At 40.3% G+C, this 11,249-nt stretch overlaps 1 protein-coding gene across 1 annotated transcript in view; it reads right to left on the reverse strand.

Annotated features, from left to right (window-relative positions):
• Positions 1-11,249, reverse strand: part of IQCG (IQ motif containing G) — a 40,165-nt gene that overhangs the window by 27,261 nt on the left and 1,655 nt on the right. Inside the window, 3 exon segments of the mRNA XM_012813823.2 lie at positions 2,455-2,672; positions 5,680-5,944; positions 7,156-7,226. Coding sequence (XP_012669277.2) covers positions 2,455-2,672; positions 5,680-5,944; positions 7,156-7,193 — 521 coding nt within the window. The 5' untranslated portion in view covers positions 7,194-7,226.

Consider the following 11,249-nt stretch of genomic DNA (forward strand, 5'->3'; position numbering starts at 1 on the left):
AAATAAATCTATTAATAGAATGCAACATATCAGTAAAGGCTAAAGGAGACAAACCATATAATCATCTCAATGGATGCAGAAAAGGTATTTGGCAAAATTTAACATCCATCATCATTTAAAAACAAACAACAATAGCAAAAAAAAACTCTCAGACAACTGGAAACAACTAAAGACCAACAACAAATATTAAATGTACAATATGACATCATCTATATAATATTTTAAAGTACTAAAATGACATGATTTAAATAAAACATATAAATACATAATGAAAGTATCACAAAGTGCTAGAGAAATAATAAATACCAAATTCAGAAGGAAGTTCATCTTTAAAAGAGGTAAGGCACTGGCATTTGAAGCTTCAACTATATCTGAAATGTGTATTTTTTTTTAAACAATTTCCCCTTGGGAAAAAAAAAAAGCCAAATCTCTAAACCAACCATGGTAAAATGTTAAAATCTAATGTTATGTACATGGTATTCATTATTTTATTCTTCTTTCTTTTTTTGAGATGGTTTCTCATTTTGTTGCCCAAGGCTAACATGCTGTAGCATCATAGCTCACAGCAACCTCAAACCCCTAGGATCAAGCAATCCTCTTGCCTCAGCCTCCCAAGTAGCTGAGATTACAGGTGCCCACCACAACATGGGGCTAGTTTTTTCTATTTTTAGAAAAGATGGGATTGCATGCTTACTCAGGCTGGTCTCTAACTCCCTGAGCTCAAGCAATCCACCCACCTTGGCCTTCCAGAGTGCTATGATTACAGGTATTAGCCACTACACCTAGCCAACAATTATTTAATAATAGTTAACACAAAAGATTCAATAAATACATTAAGAAAAAAGTCCTCCTATAATCCCAGTGATGCCTAGGATGCCGCTGTAATAGAAGGAAAAGTCTGAAAAAAGGCAAAAGGTTTTATGAGTTGTCTCTTACCCTTTTGGTTAAATTAAAATCTGCATTCCTGTCCAAGGCCAGTAACCAAAGGGGCAGAAATATGTTCTTTGTATCTTAAACCACAGGAGATAGCAGATAACAGAATTGTCCAGACAGATGTCATAAGATAGTCTTCACTGGAGATACTAAACAGGAAAAGCCCACAACTTCCTTTAAAAAAACCTCTATATTTCTGCTTAAAGGGATGACGATGGCTCTTTAACACTAGAGTCTGACATCCTCCTCATTTGCTGGAAAATTAATAAAATTCTCATTCCTTTTCCTCAAACCACATGTCCTCATTCTTCCTTTGGAATCAGGACAAGTACCAAACTTTCAGTAGCATCCCAATGAAAGGAAGAAGCCAAATGAGTTCTTGGCTTCACACTGGAAAGGCTTAGAAAGCAATCCAACTAGCAATAGGAACTTCATAGAGATAGAGCCTACTACACAGAGGTGGGGTCCTTTCCTGAAGTTTGAGGCCACTGATCCAAAATTAAATGGTTCATCTGATCTCTGAGGAGATCAGGAGAAAGACAGAGATAATAGCCAAATACCCAAACAGGCTAGTTTTGGCTTACTTGATAAGGAAGTCCCCTCTGCTTTAATTGCTTTTTTTATTGTTTCACATTAATTTGAGAGTACAAAGAATTAGATTATAATGTTTGCATTTGTGGGTGATACCCATAGCTCAGTGGGTAGGGCACTGGCCACATACACTGAGGCTGGCGAGTTTGAAACCAGCCCTGGCCAGCTAAAACAATGACAACTGCTACAACAACAACATAGCTGGGCATTGTGGTGGGCGCCTGTAGTCCTAGCTACTTGGGAGGCTAAGGCAGAATTACTTGAGTCCAAGAGTTTGAGGTTGTTGTAAGCTGTGACGCCATGGCACTCTACCCAGGGCAACATAGTGAGACTGTCTCAAAAAAAAGGAAGGCAGTGCCTGTGGCTCAGTGAGTAGGGCACCAGCTCAATATACTGAGGGTTCAAACCTGGCCCCAGCCAAACTGCAACAAAAAAACAGCCGGGCATTGTGGCGGACACCTGTAGTCCCAGCTACTTGGGAGGCTGAGACAAGAGAATCGCCTAAACCCAAGATCTGAAGGTTGCTGTGAACTGTGATGCCAGGGCACTCTACCGAGGGCAACAAAGTGAGACTCTATCTCTAAAAAAAAAAGTAAAAAATAAATGTTTGCATTTTTTATCATTGTGTCCTGCCTCCAAGAGGTGTGCCATACACCCTAACATTGTACTCATTAAGTTGGAACACACCCATCTGCCCCTAACTCTCCCGCCACCCCCACCTTGAATTGATTTGAGTTTTGTCTATTATGTTGCCATGTATTAGATTGTCTACTGGCATCATATTAGTACATTGGATTGATTCTTGCTCCTCCATTCCTGTGATACTTTAATAAGAAGAATGTGTTTCAATTCCATCCATAGCTATGAGCCATGACACCATGGCACTCTACCTAGGGCGACAGTGTCAAACAAAATATGCTCCTTCCTTACCTGTCCATCTGAATTTTCTTCAGTGTCTCTATTGTTATTAAGCTCTGCTTTGAATGTTGTTTGAAGACAAGATCTTGCACTTTGTTAAACTCCGTAGCAGTTTGGCCTCCTTGTCTGGTTACTAGTGACTTGCTTCCTTCTTTAGGTATTTTTGAAATTGTTTTATGTATTGGAGGTTTATCTAGGCTTCTCCCCTCTACATTCATTTCTTTACTTTTCTTTAAAAACAATAAATGATGTTAAGAAAAAAATTTTTAAAGTCAAGATACAATACTGTAAGAGGGCCTCTGTCTACATTTTTCATCCTTACCTTCTCCGACTTGTACACTATACTCCAATAAAATGTACCTTTTTCTTCAGTCACGCCAAACTATACCCTGCTGTTTTCTGTCTTCTTGCTTTCACATATTTCCTTTTTCCAGGCCAGGCACAGTGGCTTATGCCTATAATCCTACCACTCTGGGAAGGCTGAGGAGGGTGGATTGCTTGACTTCACAAGTTGGAAATCAGCCTGAGCAAGAGTGAGACCCCGCCTCTAAAAAATAGCCATGGGGTTGTGGCAGGTGCCTATAATCCCAGCTATTCAGGAGACTGAGGCGGGAGGATCACTGGAGCCCAAGAGTTTAAGGTTGCTGTGAGCTATGACACCACAGTACCCTACCAAGGGTGACAAAGTAAGACTCTGTCTCAAAAAGAAAAATTCCTCTTTCTATCATTCTTCAGCTGGTAATCTTTTATTATTTTTTTTGAGACAGAGTCTCAAACTGTCAGCCTGGGTAGAATGCCATAGTGTCACAGCTCACAGCAACCTCAAACCCTTGGGTTTAAATGATTCTCTTGACTCAGTCTCCCAAGTAGCTGGAACTGCAGGTGCCCACCACAACACCCGGCTATTTTTTTATTGTAGTTGTCATTGTTGTTTGGCAGGCCTAAGCTGGATTCAAACCCACCAGCTCCTGGTGCCAAACCGCCACCAGGTAATCTTTAACACTCTGATCAAAGATAAAGTTCCCTGTGAAATAGCTCTGTTACCAGGCATTTACCACATTGTAATTATTTGTAAAATATCTCAGATTGTTGGTTCTATCAGTTAAGGGACAGTGTCTTAGATATCTTGGTTAACTCCAAAAAAATTTTAAAGTCTAGTCTTAAATTAGTTTTGGAGTAAGATTGGATATTAAATAACCTTGGCCATCTTCATAGTCCCATTGCTTAGAATAATGCCTGGGATACAGTAGAGCCTCAAATGTTCACTGAATATGTGAATTTGAAATATAAATAATAAAAGGAGAATCATATCAGAAAGTGGAAGTTGATAGATTTAGTAGTGTGGTATATATTTTGAAGTTCATGTAGGAAAAAGCCAAAATAATTTCTTTTCAAACCCAAACTTGAATACTAAAGAACCATAGGAATAGCTTTTAATTGATGATTCCTATTTAATATATGGCTAAAAGCTTGAGCCCTTGGGAGGCCTTAACATATAGTGACTATACATATGGACTCAGAAGCCATGTTTGAATCTAGCTCTATCTCTTATTAAACTATATTGGCCTTAGGCACCTTTTTTTTTCTTTTGAGACAGAGTGTCACTTTGTTGCCCTCAGTGGAGTGCCATAGTGTCATAGCTAACAGAAACCTCCAACTCCTGGGCTTAAGCAATTCTCTAACTCAGCCTCCCAAGTAGCTGGGACTACAGGCACCCAACACAATACCCAGCTATTTTTTTGTTGTAGTTGGCATTGTTGTTTGGAAGGCCCAGGCTGGGTTCGAACCTGCCAGCTCTGGTATCTGTGGCTGGTGCCCTAGCCGCTGAGCTATAGGCACCCAGCCTAGGCAACTTTTTAACATCTGTGTGCTTCTATTTTCCCATTGGTAAAATGCATGGTTATTTCAGATTTTGTCTAAGGAGGTTAAGAAGAAAACATAAGGCCTTGGGGGCCTGATTTTCTGATTTACCTAACAATTCATTATTTCTCTGCCCTTATGCTTTGGCATTAGGAAAAGGAATTGTGTTTCATAGCCTGATTTACCAATAACTAGAAAGAAATGTGAATTTTTAAATGAGAATAAAGAAGCCAAGGCCGGGTGTAGTGGCTCCCACCTGTAATACTAGCACTCGGGACACCGAGATGAGTGGACTGCCTGAGCTCACACGTTCAAGAGCAGCCTGTGCCAGAGCAAGACTTGTCTTGAAAAATAGTCAGGCATTGTGGCAGGCACCTGTAGTCCCAGCTACTTGGAAGGCTGAGGCAAGAGAATCACTTGAGCCCCTGAGTTTTGAGTTTGCTGTGAGCTATGACACTACAGCACTCTACTGAGGGTGAAAAAGTGAGACTCTGTCTCAAAAAATCCTAGATGGATTGAAAACATTCTTGTTAAGTATCACTAGATTGAAAAAACAAGCATCACATGTACTCAGAACCAATTTAAAACTAGGAGATTAACAATTACAGACCCACACAGGGTCTCGCTCTTGCTCAAGCTGGTCTAGAACTCCTGAACTTAGGCAATCCACCTGCCTTGGCCCTCCAGACTGCCAGACTTACAGGCATAAGCCACTACACCTTGCCAGCAAAGTCATTATATATATATATTTTTTTTTTGTTGTTGTTGTTGTTGTTTTTTGAGACAGAGTCTCAATATGTCACCCTCAGTAGAGTGCCATAGTGTCACAGCTCACAGCAAACTCAAACTCTTGGGCTCAAGCAATTCTCTTACCTCAGCATCCAAGTAGCTGGGACCACGCCTAGCTCTTTTTACAAACAAGGTCTCACTCTGGCTCAGGCTGGTCTCAAACCGTGAGCTCAGGAAATCCACCTGCCTTGGCCTCCCACAGTGCTAAGATTATAGGCATGAGCCATCAAGCCTGGCCAGCAAAGTCATTTTAGATTAAAATAACATTGAGAGAGTTGAGTCTCCTTCTACTAATATTTTTAGCTTTTAACAGGTAAGAAACACAAGACAGGTAGAGACAACTCAGTAATTTGACCTCCTCAGTATACTGCACCTATACTGATGTTACTATAGGCCTTTTGAATAATGCCAGTGTATTGGAAATGGATATTCTGCCTGGTAGTGTATGTTGAGCTATGGCAATTTCATCAACTGAGAGGACATTTCTCAGAGAGTTATTGTAGCCCATTATCTAGGGTAAAGGTACTATTTCTCAGGTGAAATTTAAGGAAAGAAAGCAAAGTTAAATAATGGTGAATGAGCATATACCAGGCTGGTGCTTAGTCTTCCCTCATACTGAACTGGCATGACATAGTTTAGAATAGAGAGCTGGTCTATTGTATCTTCCAGAACTGCAGAGACCCTCAACACATCTGGGAGGGAGAGTGGCTCTGTGATTTCTGGGATGATTTCTACATCTGTATCCATAGCTATTCCTTCTTCTTCTGTAGCAGTAGGTGGTTCGCCAGTTACTGAAACCATTATCTCAGAATGTTCATCTTGTAAAGGAAGGTTTGAGCCTTCCAGCATGACTCTACGAAAAGAATAAAGACAAAATAAGTCAATGGTTAATGTTTAAATGTTACTTAAGTTCAAAAGCACAGGCAGCACTTAGACTGGCTCCTGTGAAGTTCAGATTGTCATCTAATATAATCTTTGTGAAAAATAAAGCAAGAGTTTGCATGTGATTTTGCTGAATACCTTCTATTTTGACCAGTGTTTACATGTGATTTTGCTGAATACCTTCTATTTTGTTTAATAAAGATAAAAAGCCCACGGGCAGTGCCTGTGGCTCAAAGGGGTAGGGTGCCAGCCCCTGCCAAAAACTGCAAAAAAAAAAAAGATATAAAGCCCATGATATTTGACTATGCTTAACCGATTTGAATTTGAGCCAAAATTAACTTTTTTTTCCTAGCAACATCCTTAGTTGCTAAGCAAAGGTATCTCATGATTAGTGAAAAACAGAATGTGGTAGCCTCCAAAGGTACCCCAAGTGATTTTCACATTTCAGTATTCATGCTTTTGTTAGTCTCCCCCACATAAAATAGGACTAACCTGTGTAACCAAAAGGATATTACAGGAATTGACAGAGTATGACTTCCAAGGGTAGGTGATAAAGGACATTGCAGCTTCTGCCTTACTCTCTCATTATCTCTCACTCTGAGGGGAGCCAGCTTGTCACGAGGCTACTTACTAGCATACTATCGAGATATCTAGAGGGTGAGAAGTTTAAGATCTCTTGCCAGTACCCAGCATCAATATGCCAGTGGTGTAAATTAACCATCTTCCCTGAGCATCCTCTAGCCCTCATCAAGTCTTCAGAAAACTGTACTCCCTGGCCAACTTCAATCTTATGAAGGACCCTAGGCCAGAGCCATCTAGCTAACTGTTCCCAAACTCCTGACCCACTGTGTGAAATAATAAATGTTTATATTTTAAGTCACTAAAATGTAAAATTCTTGGGAAATTTGTTACACAGTAACAAATACACAGAAATGTAACAGAAGGAATAATTTAAAAAATATATATAAAATAAACTGGAATTTTGTTTTATGAGACAGAGTCTCACTTTGTCACCCTTGGTAGAGTGCCATGGTGTCATAGCTCACAGCAACCTCAAACTCTTGGGCTCGAGTGATCCTCTTGCCCACCATAACACCCAGCTATATTTTTAGAGACAGGGTCTTGCTCTTCCTTAGGCTCGTCTTGAATTCGTGAGCTAATCAATTTGAATTTTGAACATACTCTTCCATTCTTCTTGATTTAGTTTTGTTATCTCCCATAGTATATTTCCAATGTCACAAAAATGTAGTCACCTAAAATCAGAAGGAAACATTGGGATTAGTTTAAGGAAATTTTGAATAATTTATGAGTTATTTTGATGCCCTTTCATTAAGAGAAAATTAAAGAATCACAATAGCTGTGGCTTATTTTCTTTTCTTTCTTTTTTTGAGACAGAGCCTCAAGCTGTTGCCCTGAGTAGAGTACCATGGCATCACAGTTCACAGCAACCTCCAACTCCTGAGCTCAAGCGATTCTCCTGGCTCTGCCTCCCAAGTAACTGGGACTACAATACCTGGCTTTTTTTTGGTTGCAGCCATCATTGTTGTTTGGCAGGCCCAGGCTGGATTTGAAGCCGCCAGCTCAGATGTATGTGGCTGGCACCTTAGCCGCTTAAGCCACAGGTGCTGAGCTGGCTTATTTTCTTTATACATAGCAGAATCGTTCCAGAGATGAAAGAATCACTGACATTTGTGACATTTGTGACAATGGGGAGCACATTAAGCAGTCTACCAACACTGAAGATACATGCATTCTTGAGGCTTTTCTAAAGGTCTATTAATGTATGAAATGATTTCAGTATTTTTTTAATTTAAAAATTTTTTTAGTGATAAGTTTTGCTATATTGCCCAGCAATCATAGCTACAGTGCAGCCTTTATTTTGAGATAGAGCCGCAAGCTGTTGCCCTGGGTAGAGTGCTGTGGCATCACAGCTCACAGCAACCTCCAACTCCTGGGCTCAAGCAATTCTCTTGCCTCAGCCTCCCATGCAGCTGGACCACTGGCACCCACCACAACACCTGGCTCTTTTTTGTTGCAGTTGTCCTTGTTGTTTAGCTAGCTGGGGCCGGGTTTGAACCTGCCAACTTCGGTATATGTGGCTGGCGCCTTGGTAGAGTGATATGGTGTCTCAACTCACAGCTCTTGCCTTAGCCTCCCACATAGCTGGGACTATAGGCACCTGCCACAACACCTGGCTATTTTTTTTTTTCCATTGGTATTAGAAGTTTTTATTTGGAATTTGATCCATAATCTACACAAGTTACTTATATGGCATGAAAATGGAAAACAGCACAAAATACAATTGAGGTATAAGCTAAGAACACGGTATGTCATGTTTCAATAAATATAATTCAAATGCCCAGCTATTTTTTAGAGACAGTGTCTTGCCCTTGCTCAGGCTGATCTCAAACTTCTGAACTCAGACAATTCACCCGGCTTGGCCTCCCAAGTGCTGGGATTACAGGCATGAGCCACCTCACCCGGCCTGATTACCATAATATTTAATTAGATCACACCATTCCTCTGATTTGCCATGTAACAGAGTTTGTTGCACCTGGACCTAGAAGAACAATTGAGATTACTTTTAGAAAAACTATTAATCCTGGATATCAGTTTAATGCTGCCATCAAGATTTTACCCCTCCTCAGTAAACTAAAATTCTTTCTGCTTAAGTTAGCTTTATAGCAAGAATGCCCATGGAGAATTTTGGCTTATAATGAATGGACAGGGAATGCTAAGTTTCCACTGTGATTTTGTCCACAATAAAGTCACTCTGAGAGAGGTGGTGCAAGCCATGTCTCACATAACAAAAATCTGACATGCAAAAATTAAAAAATATAAAACAGAATCTTTAGGTAAACTGAAAATAACTAATTTTCTGGTGCAAGGGAAGTTCTAAGAGGAAGCAGCAGAATTTTCCGTTATGGCATTTGTTCTATTTTTTTGGCCATGGGGTATAGGTAAATGTGATTGACACAGGTGAGACTGGCATAGTGCTCATGTAGAGCTTTCATGGTATCCTGGCTTCTCATTCCTCATGCTAGAAACCCAGAAGTTATTCCTGCCACTTCATTTAGACATCAGCATTTCCCCAATCCAAGCCACCACCAAGTCCTATGGATTTTACCTTCTATTTCCATATCCTACAATACCATATTGAGTCTACTTGTTTCTTCCTTGAACTACTCTAACCATTGCACAGGCTACTCCTTCAACTTGAGCCACTTTTCCCTCACCTCTTCACTTTGTAAAGTCCTAATGATCTATTTGGTACCAGCTTAAAAAGTAATTTTTCCAGGTAAATGCCATTTGCCCTTCTAGATTCAATTCCACCATTTTCTGTCATTGACAGACTAACCCATTAGGAGTGCAGCAATGGAAGATTCCAGGTATTTATTTTATTTATTATTTTTTGGAGACAGAGCCTGAAGCTGTTGCCCTGGGCAGAGTGCCGTGACATCACAGCTCACATCAACCGCCAACTCTTGGGCTTAAGCGATTCTCTTGCCTAAGCCTCCCAAGTAGCTGGGACTACAGGTGTCCACCACAACGCCCAGCCATTTTGGGGTATAGTTGTCATTGTTGTTTGGCAGGCCTGGGCTGGATCTGAACCCACCAGCTCTAGTGTATGTGGCTGGTGCCTTAGCTGCTGAGCTACAGGCGCCAAGCCTATTTACTTATTTATTAAAGTCAGATATTTACTCTCATATCTCCTTCTCTGCCAGCTTATCATTGGTTGGCAATGTTCCTTTATCAAAGGACATGACATGTCTTGGACAAGACAACTCTCTCCAAATTACTATCTATCTCTGGGCTTACATATAGTAAGTACTCCTCCCCAAATACCTGAAGACTGCATTAGCCCTTGTAGTTTCACTTCTGCTTTACCTTTGTAAAGATAATTTATTAAACTCTCAACTCTGCCAATTTTCTTCAAGGGTTGATACAATGACCTAGTGCATATATATGTATTTATAAACATACAGGTATACGCATGTATATGTATGTATTTGTATTCACAAATAACTGAAATACAAGCTTCAGTTATTTGTATTTATATATATGTATAAATTATATATATTTATAAACATACATGTATATGCATGTATATATGTGTATTTGTATTCACAAAAAACTGAAATAAAACAATTTTCACTTACCATATGTGATAACATTCTGTTTTGTTTTGTTTCTTTGAAAATGAGTCTCACTTTGTCACCCTTGGTGGGTGAGCCATGACGTCATAGCTCATAGCAACCTCAAACTCATGGGCTTAAGGATTCTCTCAGCCTCCCTGAGTAGCTGGGACTACAGGAACCCAGCACAACACCTGAGTATATTTTAGAGACAAGGTCTCGCTCTGGCTCAGGCTGGTCTCGAACCTGGGAGCTTAGGCAATCCACCCACCTCAGCCTCCCAAGTGCTAGGATTATAGGTGTGAGCCACTGCACCCAGCCCAAGATGGGTGGATTGCTTGAGCTCGCAAGTTGGAGACCAGCCTTGAGCAAAAGAGAGACCCTCATCTCTACCAAAAATAGAAAAACTGAGGCAAGAGATTGCTTGAGCCCAAGTTTTTGAGGTTGCTGTGAGCTATGACACCATGGCACTCTACCAAGGGTGACAAAGTGAGACTCTGTCTCCAAAAAAAAAAAAATGTAGAGAAGAGGTCTTATGTTTCCTAGGTTGGGCTTGAACTCCTGGTCTCAAATATTCCTCCAACTTGGCCTCCCAAACTGTTAGAATTACAGGCATGTGCCACTGCACCAGCAGGATATGGTTTTGTTTTATTTATTTATTTATTTATTTTTGAGACAGAGTCTCAAGCTGTTGCCCTGGGTAGAGTGCCATGGCATCTTAGCTCACAGCAATCACCAACTCTTGGACTCAAGTGATCCTCTTGCCTCAGGCTGGTCTCGAACTTGGGCCTCCCAGAGCACTAGGATTACAGTCATGAGCCACAGAACCCAGCTGCCAGGATCTGGTTTTAAAACTTACTTATACACATCTGTTTCATTAAACTTTATTCTTTATTACTTTCTCATACCTTATCCATCAGCAAATCCTGACAGAATTTAAATATACTCATCACTCCTGTCTCCACATCATCATCTCTCATTAGGTTTCTTTTAAGAGCCTATTATTTGATCTTCTTGTGGGTGCCTTTGTCTCCTTTGTCTCAATACAGTGACCCTGTTAAAATGAAAGTCACAGGAGTCACTCTTTTGTTCAGAAGCCTCAAATGGCTTCCTATCTCAGATTTTTTTTTTTTTTTGAGA

Source organism: Otolemur garnettii, unplaced genomic scaffold, assembly GCF_000181295.1.
Source record: "Otolemur garnettii isolate 467f Iridium unplaced genomic scaffold, OtoGar3 scaffold00310, whole genome shotgun sequence".
In the NCBI taxonomy this organism is placed as follows: Eukaryota; Metazoa; Chordata; class Mammalia; order Primates; family Galagidae; genus Otolemur; species Otolemur garnettii.